Source organism: Archocentrus centrarchus, chromosome 14, assembly GCF_007364275.1.
Source record: "Archocentrus centrarchus isolate MPI-CPG fArcCen1 chromosome 14, fArcCen1, whole genome shotgun sequence".
In the NCBI taxonomy this organism is placed as follows: domain Eukaryota; kingdom Metazoa; phylum Chordata; class Actinopteri; order Cichliformes; family Cichlidae; genus Archocentrus; species Archocentrus centrarchus.
Genome location: NC_044359.1, coordinates 1,315,005 through 1,334,209, shown reverse-complemented (window position 1 = coordinate 1,334,209; position 19,205 = coordinate 1,315,005). Strand labels below are relative to the sequence as shown.

Genomic DNA, 19,205 nt, shown 5'->3' with positions numbered 1-19,205 from the left:
AACAAACTGATTAGGAGGGCTGGCTCAGTCCTCGGCTGCTTCCTGGACAGTGAAGTAATTTAAAAAACATGAGTGCTGCTTGAGCCTTTTAGGTTTCTGCGTTTGTTTATCGAACAGGAACGACACCAACAGGAATAAGGAGTCTAATTATTCAATTTAATAAAGCCATTTCAAACAGTGTTACAGATTAATCTGGTTCAGAGTTGTTGGAGCTGCCTCATTCAGTTGGTGCAGCTTCACACAGTCTGACCCCGCTCTCTATCTTAGTTCAACTTTTATACAGACTTAGACACAGTTACACAGTTAGTGAAATATGTAAGCATGTAGCAGCTTATCAGTTCCTTCTTCTGTGCCCTTCACTGTCGCCTGTTAACGGCCTCATCTGAGTCCTGTAGACACAAAACATCAGACCAAAACACACTTTCTTTTCCAGGAAATCATCGGCATGTGATTTTGTTGTTTCTCTGCTATGCAGTCTTATTTCTGTCTGCTGTGCAGTGTTATTTCAGCACCTTCACCTTGGTGCTGAAATAACACAAGATGGCGGCGAGCATAGTCGCAGCGGCTCAGTGCTCTCCTTTTCGGTGCTCTGTGAAATTGTGTATGTTGTTATGTGTGCTTCAACTGTGGCTCAACACATCACCATTATGTCGGGCGGACATTATAACATACAGACGGCACGAACTCCTACATATAGGAGCACAAAGTGAGCAGGCGGTTATGGCTGACTTCCTCCACTCTCACAACATCCCGGTGGACATCGCCAGACCACCTGGCTCTTTGTGGTTCATCATCCCTGTGAGGGGGGGTCGCAGACGGAGACGGCGCAGAGAAAGGAGGCAGAAAAGAGGCGGCAGAGCTGGCGTTTTGGAGAGGCTACGTAAACGGCCTCACAGACCTCCGTTACCCAGTGTTTTCCTCGCCAATGTAAGATCACTCCCGAATAAAATGGATGAGTTGAGACTGCTGGTGGCTACAAACAGGACCGTGAAGGACTGCTGCGTTTTGCTCTTCACTGAGACCTGGCTTCATTCATCCATTCCTGATGCAGCCATCGAGCTAGCCGGCAGGACAACGCACCGGCATGACAGAATGCGGACCTCCGGTAAGAGCAGAGGAGGGGGTGTGTGCTTGTATGTAAACAACAGCTGGTGTACAGACAGTATGACTGTGAACAGCCACTGCTCTCCGGACCTGGAGTACATGACTGTTAAATGCAGGCCCATCTATCTGCCCCGTGAGTTTACAGCTGTTTTGATCACTGTTGTTTATCTTCCCCCTGATGCTAATGCTAACTCGGCTGTTAGTCTCTTACATGACACGGTTTGCAGTCAACAGAGCAGATATCCTGAGGCTGTACACATCATTGCAGGAGACTTTAACCATGTCGATTTAAAGACTGTTCTACCCAAGTTCCATCAGCATGTTAAATGCCCTACAAGAGGGAACAACACACTGGATAAAGTCTACTCTAACATCAAGCTGGGTTTCAGGGCTGTGCCACTGCCACATCTGGGCCAGTCAGACCATCTGTCCCTGCTTATGATTCCAGCATACACCCCCCTCAGCAAAACTGCTCTTTCTACATCTAAGACTGTTCAGACCTGGCCTGAAGGTGCCTCTCAACAGCTGCAGGACTGCTTTGAAACAACTGACTGGGACGTATTCAAGCACCAGGACCTGGAGCAGTATACCTCGGCTGTTCTGGACTACATCAAGTTCTGCACCGACACTGTAACTGTGGACAAGAATATCCGGGTTTTTCCAAATAGAAAGCCATGGATGAATGGAAAGGTGCAGAGCTTACTCAGAGAAAGGAACATCGCCTTCAGAGCTGGTGATGGGGCGCTTTACAGCGCTGCCAGAGCCAACCTGAAGAGGGGCATCAGGGAGGCCAAGGCTGTGTATAAGAGGAGGATTGAGGACTGTTTCCAGAGCCACGACTTCAGGCAGGTGTGGCAAGGGGTTCGGCATATTTTGAACTACAAACCCAGCCTGTTAGTTGATCAGCATAACATCAATCTGGCAGAGGAGCTGAACAGCTTCTTTGCACGCTTTGAGGTACAGCAATCAGAGACAGCCATCCAACATCCCTCAGCAGGCAGCAGCAGCATCCTCAGGCTGCAAGAGCAAGAGGTGAGGCGTATGCTGGAAACTGTGAACCCCAGGAAAGCTGTGGGGCCCGATGGTGTCTCTGGACGGATACTGAAGGTCTGTGCGGCTCAGCTGGCTGGTATTTTTACCAGCATTTTTAACCAGTCCCTGAGCCAGGCTGCTGTCCCTTCCTGCCTGAAGTCCTCCATTATTGTCCCCATCCCCAAGAAGAACACTATCAGAGGTTTGAATGACTACAGGCCAGTAGCACTCACACCAATTGTTATGAAGTGCTTTGAAAAGCTTGTCCGGGCTCACGTCATCTCCAGTCTCTCTCCCAGACTAGACCCCCACCAGTTTGCCTACAGAGCCAACCGGTCCACAGAGGACGCCATTGCCACGGCCCTCCACTCTGCCTTCTCTCACCTGGAGCAGGGGGGGAACTACGCTCGGCTGCTCTTTGTGGACTTCAGCTCGGCGTTTAACACCATCCTTCCTGGCAGACTGGTGACTAAACTGTCAGATCTGGGGATACCACGCTCCACCTGTCTTTGGATCAAGGACTTCCTGACAGACCGTTCCCAGAGGGTAAGAGTAGGTCCCCACCTCTCTTCAGCCATCAGCCTCAGCACCGGCTCTCCACAGGGCTGTGTGCTGAGTCCCCTACTCTTCACCCTCTACACACATGACTGCACCTCCATACATGCCAGTAACTGCATCATTAAGTTTGCGGATGACACCACTGTGGTGGGTCTCATATCAGGCGGGGATGAGTCAGCATACCGGGACGAGGTGCAGCGGCTGTCAAGGTGGTGCAGTGAGAATAACTTGATCCTGAACACCACTAAGACAAAGGAGATGGTAGTAGACTTTAGGAGGACAACACATGTCATTCAACCTCTGTTCATCGAAGGGGATGAAGTGGAGCTGGTTTCAGATTTTAGGTTCCTGGGAGTACATCTGCAGGATGATTTGACCTGGAGTATCAATACGACCAGCATTGTCAGGAAGGCCCAACAGAGACTGCATTTCCTGAGGGTTCTTAGGAGCAACCATCTGACCCAGAATCTGCTGGTGTCCTTCTACCGTTGCTGTGTAGAGAGCATCCTGACCTACTGTCTGTGCGTGTGGTTCAACAGTTGCACAGCAGCAGACAGGAAAACACTCCAGCGAATCATCAACATGGCTCAAAAGATCATAGGCTGTCCCCTGCCCTCCCTCCAGGAACTGTTCAATGCCCGCTGCCAGAGGAGGGCACAGAACATCCTCCAGGACCCCTCACACCCTGGACACTCCTTGTTTCAGCTACTGCCATCAGGCAGACGTTTCAGGACAATGAAGGCCAGAACAAACAGACTGAGGAACAGCTTTTATGCCAGAGCTATCATTGAACTGAACTCTGTGTGGTTTGGACAGTGATGTGGGGTGGTAGTGCTGACTGTGTGCGTGCGTTGGTGTGTGTATTGGGGCTAGATTCGTCTTAATTTACTATTGTGCACTGTATTTTAGTAATCATTTTTATCACTCATATTTTTATTATTTTATTATTTATTGTCTGAGGCACCTAGAAAGGAATGCATTTTAAATTTCGTTGTGCAACTTCTGTGTACAATGACAATAAAGATTCTGATTCTGATTCTTGTTGTGAAGATTATTGCTGTGATATGCTAGTTGATGCTATATTTCTATTTAAATTGTTATATTTATGGTATGTCTAGTGTGCAGCTTATTTACACTCCTTTCTTCAACAGTTTCGAGGTGACGATGTAAAGGAGGACACTTAATAAATTTATGATTATTCTGAACCCCCCCCATGATCTCCTGGTCAGAGAGCACGCTCAGCTCCACTGTAGAGAGGAACGTGCAGCAGATCATCTGTACCAACCACAATCTCACTGTACAGCTTCGTCTCTGTGTGGGGTCATTACTGAGTACTACTACCCCCTATCATATTTAATACCACTATTACTGTCTATCTCACTCACCATTTATACATATAAGCATGTATACATATTGCTTACTGTATTTTACATTGCACTGACGTTTGTCTAATCTTACTGTTTTTACCTTTTTATATATTTTGTATGTTTTTATATTTTTCTGTGTATATCTTTTATATATTTTGTGTCTTTATATTTTTCTGTGTATATCTTTTATATGTTTGTGTGTTTTTATCAGCGATGTTGACTTTCTGTACCTCAAGCTAGAACTCAGAATTTCAGCTGCTGAATTTAAAAACTGACCTGCAGCACCTTCACAGAGTCACTGATGTGCAATCATATTTACTGTGGATGAAACTAATGTGGATTATTTTAATGCATGTTTACAGGATTTCACTGCATCTCTGCAGCTGGAACAGGCTCAGCCAAACTAAATATCATTTTTTATATTAAAACAATAAAAAAGACACCTGAGCTGCATCTCATATATAAGAGGTTCCATACAAACAAAGATTATTATTGATATAGTGATTAAGCTGCTAAAGTGCACCTTTATAGTTTATTTTCTATTAACAGCACAGGTGTATGTTCAGCTGCAGTTCAGCCTTTTGACCCCCAGGTGGAAACAAAGAGCCAGTAAAGGTGTGAGACCTGCTGCAGTCTCAGAGGAGCAGAAGAAGACTTCAAAGCAACGTTCAAAAGTTCTTTAAACATTTTATTAAATTAAAACTGACAAACACGTGAAACCTCACCAAAACTTTCACAATAAAAGCTCTTATTTTACACTTTAACTCTGAATCTGTTAACCACCTGTGGAACCTCCCACCTGAGAGCAGCCTTAATCACATGGGAGCACACCTGCAGCTCTCTGATTGGATGCTGATGGTTAGCAAAGAGCAAAGCCCTCTAACTGTTCCTCGTTCCCGCTTCCTGTCCACCTCCAGAAGAGCTCGTCATCGTCCCACCTCAAGGCTCGGTAGGTGGGTGGGTGGAGCCTCAGAGCTCAGGGGCAGTACTCGTATACATCTCCGTCCTTGCCTTCGTCACTGCTTCCATCACCGCCTCCGTCGGTGTCTCCATCTATCTGGTACACGTTGTCCACGGTGGAGCTGACCTGGACCTGCTGAGTCGAGCTGCCGTCCATCTGCTGCTGCTGAGGGCTGAGACAGGACAGCGAGAGTCGTTAATAATAATAATAATAATGATATTATTATTATTATTATTATTATTATTAGAGTTCCTGCAGAGATGCTCTCAGGATTCATTAAAAAACTTTGAGTTTGGGAGAAATTTGAACAAAAATGTTGAAATATTGTTTTTTGTTGTTGTTTTTTGAAATCAGAAAATCATTGCAGACACTCTCACAGCTGATCAACTGATTGTTCCTGGTTTCCAGCTTCTCTGTCACATCTTACTCTAAACTGAATCATTTCTCTTATTCTTGACTTTTCTCCTCTAACATTAAATATATATTTGGACGTTTGGACCGAACCTTCTGCTTGAATTCTGCTTCCAGCCTCACCTGAGTTTCCAAAGTCAATGACAAACTTTAAAAGTGGCGTCTGTTTAAAGGTCACTTCCTGTCCCTGCGTGAGACCCTGATGATGCTGCGGTTCAGGGTACGCAGTCACGTGACCCTCTGCTTCAGGCTGTGACAGAGTGGAAACCTCAGACGCTTCCTCTCCTCGCTCTCAGCTTCTCGTAAGGGGGCTGCAGGAAACTGAGACTCTGACTTCAGCAGGGTCGGGCTCACGGGTGAGGGAGGAGGGCGTGGCGCCTGCAGCGATGTGGACGCTGTTTCGGTCTGATGTGGTGTAGAGAGGGCTGAGCGTGAAGGTGAAGCTTTATCAGCTCCATCTACCTTCAGCTGTGGTCCGAGTGGAGCTGCTCCTCGTCCTGGAAAGGAGACGAGGAGGTCCAGCGTCTGATTAGGATGCTTCCTGGTCTCTTTGCCCAGCTGGGAGGAGACCCCAGAGGAGATGCAGCTCTCTGGATCTCTCAGGAGGAACTGGAGAGTGTTGCTGGGAAAAAGATGTCTGGAATACCAGCTGATAGGTGGAAGATGATGGATGGTGTTTATCTTGGGCCTGTTTCCATTTAGTATTTCAGTAATGAGGGGCAGCACTGTGGCACGTGGTTAGCACTGTTGCCTCACAGCAAGGGTTCGAATCCACCCCGTCACAGACCTCTCTGTGTGGGTTTCCTGCCACAGTCCAAAGACATGCAGTTAGTGGGGTCAGGTCTGTCTCTGTGTTAGCCCTGAGACAGGCTGGCCTCTCAGCCTATAGCAGCTGGGATAGGCTCCACCCCCTGTGACCCTGAAGATGGATAACTATGAATTTATTAAATCTTTATTCTCAGGTTTTTTTTCTCCCTGTCCTCTGCACAGGTGAGCTGGACCTGTCACAGGTAAATCAGCTCATTTAAAGAATTTTATTTTTAGCTGCAAAAACACGATCAGCCCACAACTTCCTGCTTCCTGCGTCATTGTTCAGGATGCAGAAACAGCACAGAGGATTAAGCCTGTTTAAAGTGCAGCCTGCAGATTCTGCACACTCATATCTGGGCCGTGTTAGGCGGGCCTGTGGCCGAGCCGAGGCTCACTGAGAGATGCAGATGTGGGCCACATCTGGGCCAACCCAGCCGGGCTAGAAGCTCCCAGGCTGACCGCTCGCCGATGCTTCATTGGTGCTGAATCAGCAGCTTCTCGAGCATCTTTGAGCGCGCTCTGAAGCTGTTCAGCTGAACTCGGCCCTGTGGGTTGTGGTTTTCTCCCACGCTGAACCGTGCGAAGATGGCAGAGCGGTGATAAGAGCGCGACGAAGGGCTGAGATACTGTGAACTTTAAGGCTCAGCGGCGTCCTCGACCGAGGCTTTTTTTAGAAAAGCCGCTAAGAGGAAGTTCCACTCACATTTTGTTGGGCTGCTTCAGTCTTCTCGCTGCAGAGACACAGAAACACATGAATGAGGAGGAAAATTCATCTTTCTGTCACAAAGAAAATAAAATCACATTTTAGACAAAACAAATAATGTCCCAGGATTCCTCTGTGCTCCCAAACAGCTGTTAGTGACTGAAAGGAAGTATGATTAACGAATCATTAATGCTGAACTTTAAAACCAAAGCGACCCCGTCCGTCCAGCTGGGACCTGACGGAGCGAGTTATGACTCCTCAGAGGAGGAACCAGCGACGGTTTCCACCTCAGCGTGGAACGAACCGTCCATCAGAGAAACGCTGCAGAAGCTGACGCTTTGAACCGAGCGCGTCACAGACGGAGGTTTGTGCTGAGAAACATGGAGGCCAACAGCTCGCTGATGCTGATGGAGGACTCGTCGTTTAAAGGACTCAAACTGAGCTGATGGAGGAGGAGAAACGCTCACCATGAAAAACACTGAGCTCATTCAGGAGACCTTTGAATCACAGTCTTCTAACATCACTGTAGCTAACATTAGCAGCCTCCTTTCCACTCAGGTAACCGTGGTCACACCTGTACTCCCATCACAGAGTGAGGCGGTGCTGACTGGCAGAGCTGCAGCCAATCAGCACTATCATAACACCGACAGGTGAGCTGTACCTGAAACCTGGATCACTGAGTTTAATGGAGCAGCTGCAGCCTGAGTCTGAGTGGAGTACTGAGGACTCACTGATGCTGCTGTTACAGTAACCTCAGTGTGGAGAGTGATGGTGTAGCTGAACAGGAAACATCTACACTGAGGCTCTGAGATCAGCTCCACTCGACCTAAAACTGAGACCCTGAACATTAAAACTGTGTGAAAATAAAAAGAACTTTGTTCTCCTTATTTTTTAATTTTTAGACAGTTTTATACATGAAATAACCGCCTGCACACGTCCCTGTTCTTCCTCCTAATTTTTCACCCTCATCAGGACCTCGTGGTGACCAGCTTTAGCTGAAGCGCCTCCGTCAGGCTGCTTCCTGTTTAGTTGAGGTCAGATGAAAAACCTTTGGCCGAACTGTTGATGGTGAACTTCCTCCTTTGGTTTGAGGATGTGAGAACAGACGGGTTTTATTTCGTACTCACAGACGATAAAGAGTCCACTGAGGGTGAGCATGAAGACCAGACCCAGCAGGATGCAGATCAGCGGCGTCATCAGGGCGGCGGGGGCCTGAATCTGTGAACAGAGACGGAGGACGGTTAGAAAGCTTCACCTCACAGGTGTTAGACGTTCCTGAGAGGTTAGCCTGAGTGCCTACAGACTGACCCTCCATCAGCAGCGCTCATCGTCTCTCTGCCCAAGTTAAAGTCAGGATTCAGGACGCACACATTTATCTACAGCCACGGGTTCCTGAGAGAGACTCTGCTGAAGGAGGCGGGACGGGCCCAAAGAAACCAAACCTCAAAGACATCAATAAAGTTCAGCTTGTTTCAATGATGAGCATCTCATGAGTCTCATTCTCAGGGACACAGAACAGCAGCTTCACCGAATCAAAATCTGATGTTGTGTTACATCAGTTTGTGGTGTGAAGGGTTGAAACGTGTCCTTGTTGTTGTAAATATAGATTTCTGATTCCATGAAAAACTCTAAATTCAGCATGTCGTCCAATCAGAACGGCATCAGTCTTTGTTCTGAGGTGATGCAAAGCCCCACAGGTGCCCTCACCTGTCACAGTGGTGTATTACAGTCCCATCCAAGAACCAGTTTGTTCTGTAAAGTTTAAACTTTTCTATCTGATGACATTTAGTCCCAAAGACTGTTCAGAAATCTGAGAAAATATATTTATATTCATTTCCTCTGAAAACTCGTTCATGTACGGCTGCTACAGGTCGCTTCATTTTAAGATGTGAAGGAGCTCAGACTGCACCTGTGACGGCTCACCTGTCTGACATCATCCCTCTGCTGCTGCCTCCTGTCTCTGTCTTCATGCTCAGGCTCTCTTTGTTCCAGTATGGGTTATTTTATTTCCTGTTTTACTTTGAAACTTTGTTTCCTCGTGTGTCTTGTTTCACTTCCTGTTCTTTTCCCTCTGTATGATGGTGGATGAGATGATATGATGCTGATATTGATCCACCTGTCACAGTGTGTGAATGAGTCTGAGGAGTCCCACTGTGTCATTTGAATGAGCAGAACAGGTGAAGCAGAACACCTGTCTGAGCACAATTTGAGGTATTTTAGTTCTTTTATCAGTAACTGTGTGTTTGGAGCAGGAACGTAGAAACTACATCCTGTTCATTCACACGACTCTGTCAGAGTGGGGACGCTCACATGGATCCTGCTGCTGGAGCTGACTGTGAGGAAAGACTTCTACAAACAGCTTCAAACAGGATCATCATTAAGATGATTCTCACATCTTAGATATGTTTGTTCCTGATCAGCTGCAGGGTGGAGGCAAACCTCACAGAGACAAACTGACAGCTTTTCTCCTTTTCTCACCTCGCTGCTGCTCATCATGCTGGAGGAGGAACGGCTGACTCCGGAGGTCATGTGACCTGCAGGACATGAGAGCAGGTGTTTTTAGCACAGCTGTGATGTCATAGTGCTTTAACTTTAACCTGCTGAAACACATGAAGCCTGATGAAAATCAGGGACTGATGTTAAATATGTGACGACTAATAAAGTTTTTCCCACCTATGAATGAAGACTAAGGAGGAAGTGATGTCAGGTTTAACAAACTGAACCTCTGCAGCTAAACGCAGGAAGCATCACAGATCAGTTTGATCCTGATCAGCCTTCGTGCTCTCCAACATCTGATTTCTGGATTTTTTATAATGTTTGAGGTGTTGTGCCCAATAACTGAAAACTGAAGTTTGCTGAAATAAATTGATCTGAGACGAGCACCCACAGCTGCAGTTCATCTGGTGTCCAGCAGAGGCAGCAGTGAGTCAGTCCCCATAGACTGCCATATTAAATCAACATATTTACAGCCTGATACAGAAACTGTGCAGGTCTCTGTGGGTAATTTCCCTTCATAGCAGCTGTGTTTCATTATTTCTCAGACAGCTGTGTCAGCTGTTATAAACAGCATTTTCAGATGAATCTGCGGTTTCAAACCTGCAGCTGTGACTCTGGGACCTCCGGTCTGAGCGGCTGCTGTCGGCTCTGAGGGCGTCTCTGTGTGTGAGGCTGCTGATGTGTGAATCTGTGGAGCTGGAACAGATCATTGACACAACATCAACACACGACATGTAACACAACCAGCATCAGTGTTGAGTCAGTGGCTCCAAAGGCCTCGATCAGCTTTAAATGATCTGCGTCTCAGGCTCTGAGACACGTGAACTCATCAGTGTTTGAACGTCTCCCTCCAGAGCTGCAGAGCTCTGCTCAGTCTGACTCAGCAGGAATAAATCATGTAAACTGGCAAACCTGCAAACACATTTTTAGACTCACCTGTGACGACGGTCAGGTCAAAGTGATGTTTCTCATCATTAAACCAGCCGCGTATCTCCACCCTGCAGCCGTAGCGTCCAGCGTCTCCCTCTGTGAGGTTCAGGATGGTCAGAGAAACGTCTCCGTCCTCCAGTCGGCCCAGCAGCTCATACCTGCTGGAAGCTCTGGTCTTTACTGTGTTTCCATCAAAGGAGATCAGCTGATTGTAGCAGTGACTGCGTGGTATTTCTCCTCGTTCCCAGCAAACGTCCAGAGCTCCGTAGTATTTTCTGTCATATTTACAGGACAGAGTGACGTTCTGACCTGTCTGACCTTTGACCTTTGTGCTGTCACATTCAGAGGCTGAAAACAGAGAAAAACAGGACTTTGTTAGAACAGCGACTCTGATCCAAACTCTGCTTTCAGGCTTCAGATCAGTCTCATCATCTCTGACTGGTTCTTACTGGTTTGACTTGTTCCAGTAACCTTTGACATCGTGTTTATTGTGACGCTGTTGCTGATTGGATAACTGACACAAACACAGTCGTCCTGCAGAGCTGGACTCTCACACTATCACTGGGAGGAACTCTCCATCTTTAGTCCTCCTGCAGCTTCGGCTGAAGAGTTCAGCTCGATGCAAACGGACTGATCGAGACTCTAAAAGCTTCCGCTCATCTGTGACAGTGACAGCATCACAGCCGGCAGGTCAAAGGTCAGTCAGACTTTACCTTTAAACTGAAGTCTCACTCTGATCTTAGCCTGTAGGCCTGAGCTGGTCAGCAGAGACCTGCTGGAGGTCACACAGGTCGTGCACACATAACACAGCTGCTGCATCAGCCGACTCTGATGCAGCAGCTGTGTGACGAAAATAGGACGTTTAAAGACGTCTCTCCGTTCAGCATCAGCTCGTTCTCACAGAGAGCTCTGCCACCGAGACGAAGAAAGATCTGAAAATAATAAACCACAGCAGCCGGGGGGGCAGAGCCCAGCTGCCACCAGCTCACATATCCTGACTGATCATATCTTCATGTTCCTGCAGCCTGAATAATAACTAAACATGAGCTGAGGCTCTTAGAAAGAAATGAAATGATGCAAATGAAAGCTGTAAACCTACAGCAGAACCAGAACGCTGCAGTAAGACCATCAGGACCAGGTTTCTGTTTCTGCTCATCAGCTTTAAAGAGTTCTGCAGGGAGACCCCACAGCAGCAGGTTACCTGTGAGGAGCGCGAGCAGCAGCACGACCTTCATGATGGAACCCGGCTGAGCCGTGAGAGCACGCTGAGCAGCTGCTGAAAGCCTGCTCGCCACCACAGCTGTAAGAAGTGAAGCTGTAAAACCTCCACACACTGAGTCACTCACTGTTCCACTTTCAGGAGGGACGCTCACCCGCAGGAGGGCCGAGGGCACACTCAAACACCCACACATCACACAGGAAGTCACAATGTTAATTCAGACATGCACCAATCAGAGACCAGCTCCATTATTTTACTATGTTTGGTCTAAAGGCTGCTTCTGTCACATATTATCACTGATATTATGATTTAGATGGACATTTATGTGACTGTATGTGAGTGCAGCACACATTCTCTTTTTAGTTACTCCTTCATCAAAACCCTTCATGATGGCAGCCTTTTTGATGCTGTGGGCGGGGCTTGTTTCTGACGGTAAAACCAAGTCGTTCAGTTTAATGCTGAAAGAGTTCAAACAAACTGCAGGATGGAGGAAGCTCCCTGACCCTCAGTGACCCCCCTGCTGCTGTCACAGCAGGCAGAGCCCCTCACGTCTGCGTGCAGCTCGATTTGATCGTGGCTCACCGCCCGCTGTGCTTAAAAAAGTGTCACCGTCCTCACCTGGAGTCTCAACGGGGGTCACATAACATCCATCTGAGAGTATACAAATATTCATCACTATCATCATCACCATCATCATCATCAACATCACCATCATCATGCTGCTGAGTTAAATGGGTTCCCTCTCTAACTTCCTGTATTACTCTGGTCACCAGTCAGCATTTATTCCCTCACCTACAGCTGTGTGTCTGAATGTGTGTTTCTTACTCATGTGGCTCCATAATAATAACTAATAACACATTAATACCAGAATCAATGCTTTTTCCCTGATCCACAGTGTTTAACCGTATGGTGGACCTGGCAGTTGTAAGTGAGCCGTGCTGTGTGCACTGTAAACCTGGATAAGCTGAATCTACTTTTAAAACCAAATTTTTTAAGTAATGAAACATTAGTTGCGGTCGACTCTGTTCAGTGTACTTGAGGCCCTTTTGGAATGAAAGATTTAAGTTAAATATACTAATAACAGAGTTTCAGTAACTGAGGATACTCAGTTTAAGCAATCATTCACCTCCATTTATTTAACTCAGCTTGTTCAGTAAGCACTACTCCATTACCAATTTAACTAAATTATATGTTCTAACTAAACTTATCTTTTACACCTGTGGGCAGTTTAGAGTGACCAATTAACCTAAACCTATTAACTGCAGGTCTTCAGAGCCACACAGACAGAACATGCAAACTCTGCACAGCAGGAGGGTGAAGGTGGAACCCAGATTATTAGACAGTTATTGTAGCTGTGAGGCAGCAGTGCTAACTACCAGGCCACCGTGCTGCTGCTCATTACGCCTGTCTGTTAAAACCGGTATCAAGTAGATTTTTAGCAGGTGCAAAACCTGCTGATATTAAGTTGTTTTACCTCAAACACATAATTACAATAAGATAGACCATCAACAAGTACAGTCTGCTCAGCATTAATAAGTAATGTTGCAAAACGACAGATATTTAAGTAATACAAACTCAGCTTATTTCAGTAGGAGCTGCTGATTGGACTTAAAAACACAATTACAATTAAAAAGGACATGAAACAGTTCATCTTACTCAGCATTAACAAGTAATGTTCACATACGAGGAAACTGTAAGTAATATGAAGTCAATATTTTTAAGTCGAATCAAAATCTGGGTTTACAGTGTGCTCTCCTCCATCAGCAGCAGTCAGAGGGCTGCAGATACTTCACGCCTGTTACACCCAAAGTTTGCTGATTGTGTAACCTCAGGCTGCAGTGCTGTCACTCAGATGTTCAGATGTTATCTGTTATCTCTGCATGTTGTCATCAGTGAGGTTTCTGTGTGTTGCTGCACACTCAGGCTTTTCAGTTCTTCCTATCACATGATAACAGCCTGAAGACGTGACGCACACATCTGAGGAACGTCTGAATATTCAGCCACAACCTGCAGACAGCTGAAAGTGTGTCTGTGTGCAGCCTGAGGTTGGATTTCCTATCAACACTGAAGCATGACCAGCAGCTCTGCACTGTACACAAACTTTATTAACCTGCTGGCAGAGACAGAGGAAACCTCTGGAAACAGCTCCCACCCAGCCGGGGTCTGCTTTATTTACTACATCAGCCAGCACACAGTCCCACAGACCCCCTGTGACAGCCGTTCCTGCTGTCACCCACATTAAAGCTGATCAGGGTTGGTAATTGGTTTATATTTTTATTCTTAAAGTGTATTTATATATTTGTGTATGTTAGATTTTCAATTAATACTTTATTTAGCCTCATTCCTTAGTTGACTATTTGCAGTGCACACATTTAGTTAACTTTAGTTGTCACTTTGCTAGTTTGTGGGATTAATTTCTCTTTTGTGTGAGTTATCAGTTTCTATGGAGCTGCTGCTGGAGGACAACAAGAAGCTCCAGCTGCCCTTCTCCTTATATGGCCGGCATAAACTCCTTAGTGGGTTATACCATCTGTTTGTAAGGGGAGGGGGGAATTTGTTTGTTAATTAAGTTTTGTTTGTTATTTTGTGTTGTTTGTTAGTTGTTTACCCCCTTCTGTTTGTCAGCAGTGGTCTGATCAGCCACTATTTAAGTTCCCCTTTTGTCTTGTTTGTGGGGGTTTTTTTGTGTTTGAGTTCCTCCCTGAGTTGAAGTTGTTTGCTGACTTTTGTTCTGGGCCCAGCTTATAATTTTTTGGAGATAATTTTTGTAATAAATTAAGAACTTTTTCTGAAACCATTCAGTGGGTTTCTGGCTGGTTTGTGCAAATCCCTCACACCCCCACAGATGATCTAAAGCTGATCACACCCACTCCAACAACAAACCCAGAGATGTGAGCTGAGATCCTATTGGCTGTGCTCACACAGGTTCAAAACCTGCTCAGAGTGAATGTGAATAACTGACAGGACGGGGCGCTCAGGTGAGGGTGAAGTCTGTCCTCAGAGAGACACTGAAACAAAGCAGCTCTGCATGCAGACTCCAAAGAAGTGAAACAGGTCCGGCTCCTGTTCAGATCAGGTCTAATCTCTGTGTGCTGAGCACCGAAATCATTAAACCCAACGACAGCATGGAGCTGCTGCTACACTGTCTCTTTATCATCAGCTATCCTCTATCACAGGTGCATGTGCGGCACGCAGGTGCATGTGCGGCACGCAGGTGCATGTGCGGCACACAGGTGCATGTGCAGCACACAGGTGCATGCGGCACAGTGGAGAGTTTGCTCCAGAGAAACAGAAAATGATCTTCGGTGTCTCAGGTTTGAGCTGCTGGCACAAACACAGGAAACAGGTGGAAGAAAGCTTTAGATAATAAAGCTGGATTCACTCCCCAACGATTTAGAGTCTGCATAATAATACGAGCACACTGACATGTGAAGGGTGAATATTTATTTTCAAATGCAGTTTTAATAGTTTCAGTATGAATTTCACACCTAAGAATTCAGGTTTCTTTTGAAAGCCACAGATTCTTAGAAATAACACATGAATGGGAGAGAAATTACATCATCACCCAACACAGAGCTGTGTGTGTGTGTGTGTGTGTGTGTGTGTGTGTGTGTGTGTGTGTGTGTGTGTGTGTGTGTTGGGCAGCTGGTTGAGGACGCGGTCAACATGACTTCCTGTTTTGCAGCAGTTGATGACGGCTGTTTCCTGTGTGTGAACGCACAGCTGCTCCATAAATTAAGACCATTTTGGCTGATTTAAACTGGCTGCAGGAAATAAATAGCTGAAGTTATTTTTAGGTTAAAAAATAAAACTAAATAAGTTATGATTTTATTTTTAATATGGTTATTTATTGTCTGCTCAGTTGTCCTGCCTGTTCATTTATTCTTATAATGCGTATACTCACACTTAATCTGATCAGTGATAAAAACAAACCACTCTCCCCGTCGGGGAATCGAACCCCGGTCTCCTGCGGACAGGGGGGAACCTCACCACTATACTAACAAGGACTGGTGTCGGTCACTCTTCTTCCGGTGCAGTACCACTCGTATCCACTGACGTGCCCTGTATGTGTGAGTGGCGCTGTTTCTCTACATTTCTGCAGGATTTACCACAGCTGCAGTTCCACTTTCATCCACACCATATAAACCAGAGGATTGTGGCGCTGTTTCACAATTTTTAGATTAAAGCGTTTACTCAGGGTAGTCACAGTATTTTACTATACTCAGCTTTTCACACAGTATTTTACTGAATTTTTAATTGTTGACTTTAAACATATTTTATTTATATTTTTATTCCACAGCTCCCTGCTGTAGTTCACTCTTCTTCTCCTTGTTCTTCACTGCTGCTCTGCTGGATCTGAACCTTAACCCTTCTGCGGTGTGTTGGTCCCGGGTGTTTGGTTGTAGGTTGTGTTTAATGTTTTGGCTGCTGTAAAACTTTTAGATGAATGAAGTGATTGGAAGTGTATCGTGGGTGAAAAACATGTACCTCCCCGTCGGGGAATCGAACCCCGGTCTCCCGCGCGGAAGCCGAGAATTGTTTAGCTAAACGGCCTAAACCGTTTCCCATTCATTCTCTATGGTAGTGCTAAACCACTACGGATGTAATATATTTTTGGCCACTATGACCCTTGTGGCGCTGTTGTGCGTTTGCGATGCGGTACTTCTAAAAATTTCCACTTTGAAACTTTAGCCGAGACAGGACAGTTAACCCACCGCTCGCTACAGCAATCAGTGCCCCGTATTCATTTATTAAAGGTAAGAAAGGATGTTCGAAATAAGAGTAAATCTACACAATGAATATGCAGGTCCAGGATCACAAGTGTTCGTTGTGAATTCATTTACTGGTGCAGTCACGTAAACTAGCGTCCTTCCGTCGCTTGGCTACCATGATCATTCATTAGCTGTGGTGAAATGACATGCTAAATATGAATGAACATGATGTTTTATTTTTTCATGTGTGTTATTAACAGATTGTACTGTTAAAAAAAGCTCGGTGGGTTTCTGACAAGTTCTGTACATATTTTGCCAACACTAAGAGGCCGCTGTGACACAAAGGTTACTAGTGTAGTGTAATTAAACAGCGTATTAATGGCTCGTAGTGAGATGACACGCTAAATTATGAATGAACCTGCTGCTATTTTTCATTCATGTGTACAGTGATTGTGTTGTAATAGCAAGGAATCAGTGGGCGATATCTGACTAACGTGAGCGATGCTCGCTAATGAATAAACATGATAGGCATATGCTGAAAATCTGCCAGCAATACTTAGGTGCTATGACACTATAGCTACCAGTTTTAGGTTAAGCTTGACTACTGCAAGTGACATAAATAATTGTGAATAAACAAATAATCACTCAACCATGAATGATTTTTATTTACAGACAGAATAGTTTGCAATGCCTGGATAAAATACATTTTTATCACAACTATTGTAAGCTAGAGTAAGCTTTCACTAAGTCAGCTGAACCCTGGCCACAGTTTAATAAATTTATTCTCCTGTCAGTGCTCTTTAAAACACTTCTTCTGTCTCCTCACCTTTCTCCTGGAGCTTGCTGTCTAAACCCTACCACAATGTGCAGCATTATTTTAATTTATTTCTTTTGATAAATTTGTCCTTTTTTTGTGGGGTCAAAGGTCATGTGATTATGACCTGAAAGCTCTGTATTTGTGTCAAAATGATATTTTTAAAATCAAATTATGTTTATTTCTTACTTTTTTCTATGTCAAGATGCACAAGAAAGTTGTATTCTACCCAGGTAAAACCTGTGTGGTGTTCCGCAAGGGGCCACTCGGATACCTCCTCCAAGACCAAGACAGGTTTTTAACCCCTTAACTGGCAAGGGCCCGGTGACGGGCCGTTTGTAGTCCCTTTTATATGGCAGGCTAGACCCTCCCATTTTTATTGACACGTCATTCGGCCAATCATGTAACTGGCTGCACCAAATCACCTGACAAAGCTACGTGACGCCCTCTGAGTATTATTGGCTCTGGGAAACCCATTTCTTAACATTATTGGCCAAATGAGGTGTCAGTCAAAATGGGCGGGTCTAGCCTGCCATATAAATGCACTTCATTCGGCACGCGGACCAGACGCAGCCGATTAATAGGCTATGAAATGGGTTTTTCAGAGCCAATAATAACCAGAAGGCGTTATGTAGTTTTTGTCAGGTGATTTTTTTGCTGCCAGTTAAGGGGTTAATGAAAGGTTTCCTCCACATCGAAAGGAGCCAGTTGAGGTGGCTCGGGCATCTGATTAGGATGCCTCCTGGCCGCCTCCTGGGTGAGGTGTTCCGGGCATGTCCCACCGGGGGGAGGCCCCGTGGTGGACCCGGGGCACGCTGGAGAGATTATGTATCTCGGCTGGCCTGGGGGCGCCTTGGGGTCCCTCCGGATGGGCTGGAGGAGGTGGCTGGGGAGAGGGAGGCTTGGGCTTCTCTGCTTAGGCTTCTGCCCCCGCGACCCGGCCCCGGATAAGCGGAAGAAAATGGATGGATGGGTTTCAGAACTGGAGTACAATTGTTTTACACGACGAATTGCCCTCCAAAACTGAACCTTAACTTAAACTGTTATATCATGTTGTTCTTGTGTTTATACGCGATGGGCCCCCGCGCGGAAGCCGAGAATTGTTTAGCTAAACGGCCTAAACCGTTTCCCATTCATTCTCTATGGTAGTGCTAAACCACTACGGATGTAATATATTTTTGGCCACTATGACCCTTGTGGCGCTGTTGTGCGTTTGCGATGCGGTACTTCTAAAAATTTCCACTTCGAAACTTTAGCCGAGACAGGACAGTTAACCCACCGCTCGCTACAGCAATCAGTGCCCCGTATTCATTTATTAAAGGTAAGAAAGGATGTTCGAAATAAGAGTAAATCTACACAATGAATATGCAGGTCCAGGATCACAAGTGTTCGTTGTGAATTCATTTACTGGTGCAGTCACGTAAACTAGCGTCCTTCCGTCGCTTGGCTACCATGATCATTCATTAGCTGTGGTGAAATGACATGCTAAATATGAATGAACATGATGTTTTATTTTTTCATGTGTGTTATTAACAGATTGTACTGTTAAAAAAAGCTCGGTGGGTTTCTGACAAAGTTCTGTACATATTTTGCCAACACTAAGAGGCCGCTGTGACACAAAGGTTACTAGTGTAGTGTAATTAAACAGCGTATTAATGGCTCGTAGTGAGATGACACGCTAAATTATGAATGAACCTGCTGCTATTTTTCATTCATGTGTACAGTGATTGTGTTGTAATAGCAAGGAATCAGTGGGCGATATCTGACTAACGTGAGCGATGCTCGCTAATGAATAAACATGATAGGCATATGCTGAAAATCTGCCAGCAATACTTAGGTGCTATGACACTATAGCTACCAGTTTTAGGTTAAGCTTGACTACTGCAAGTGACATAAATAATTGTGAATAAACAAATAATCACTCAACCATGAATGATTTTTATTTACAGACAGAATAGTTTGCAATGCCTGGATAAAATACATTTTTATCACAACTATTGTAAGCTAGAGTAAGCTTTCACTAAGTCAGCTGAACCCTGGCCACAGTTTAATAAATTTATTCTCCTGTCAGTGCTCTTTAAAACACTT

General features: G+C 45.5%; 1 protein-coding gene across 1 annotated transcript; it reads right to left on the bottom strand.

Annotated features, from left to right (window-relative positions):
• Window positions 1–9,220: 9,220 nt before the first annotated feature.
• Window positions 9,221–11,704, bottom strand: LOC115791859 (hepatitis A virus cellular receptor 1 homolog). The gene is made up of 5 exons (XM_030746136.1): window positions 11,574–11,704; window positions 10,379–10,720; window positions 10,043–10,138; window positions 9,425–9,480; window positions 9,221–9,295 (listed from the first exon to the last, which is right to left on the bottom strand). Exons 1-5 carry the CDS (start codon window positions 11,605–11,607, stop codon window positions 9,221–9,223), a joined length of 603 nt encoding a protein of 200 aa, XP_030601996.1. The 5' UTR covers window positions 11,608–11,704.
• Between the last annotated feature and the right edge of the window lie 7,501 nt (window positions 11,705–19,205).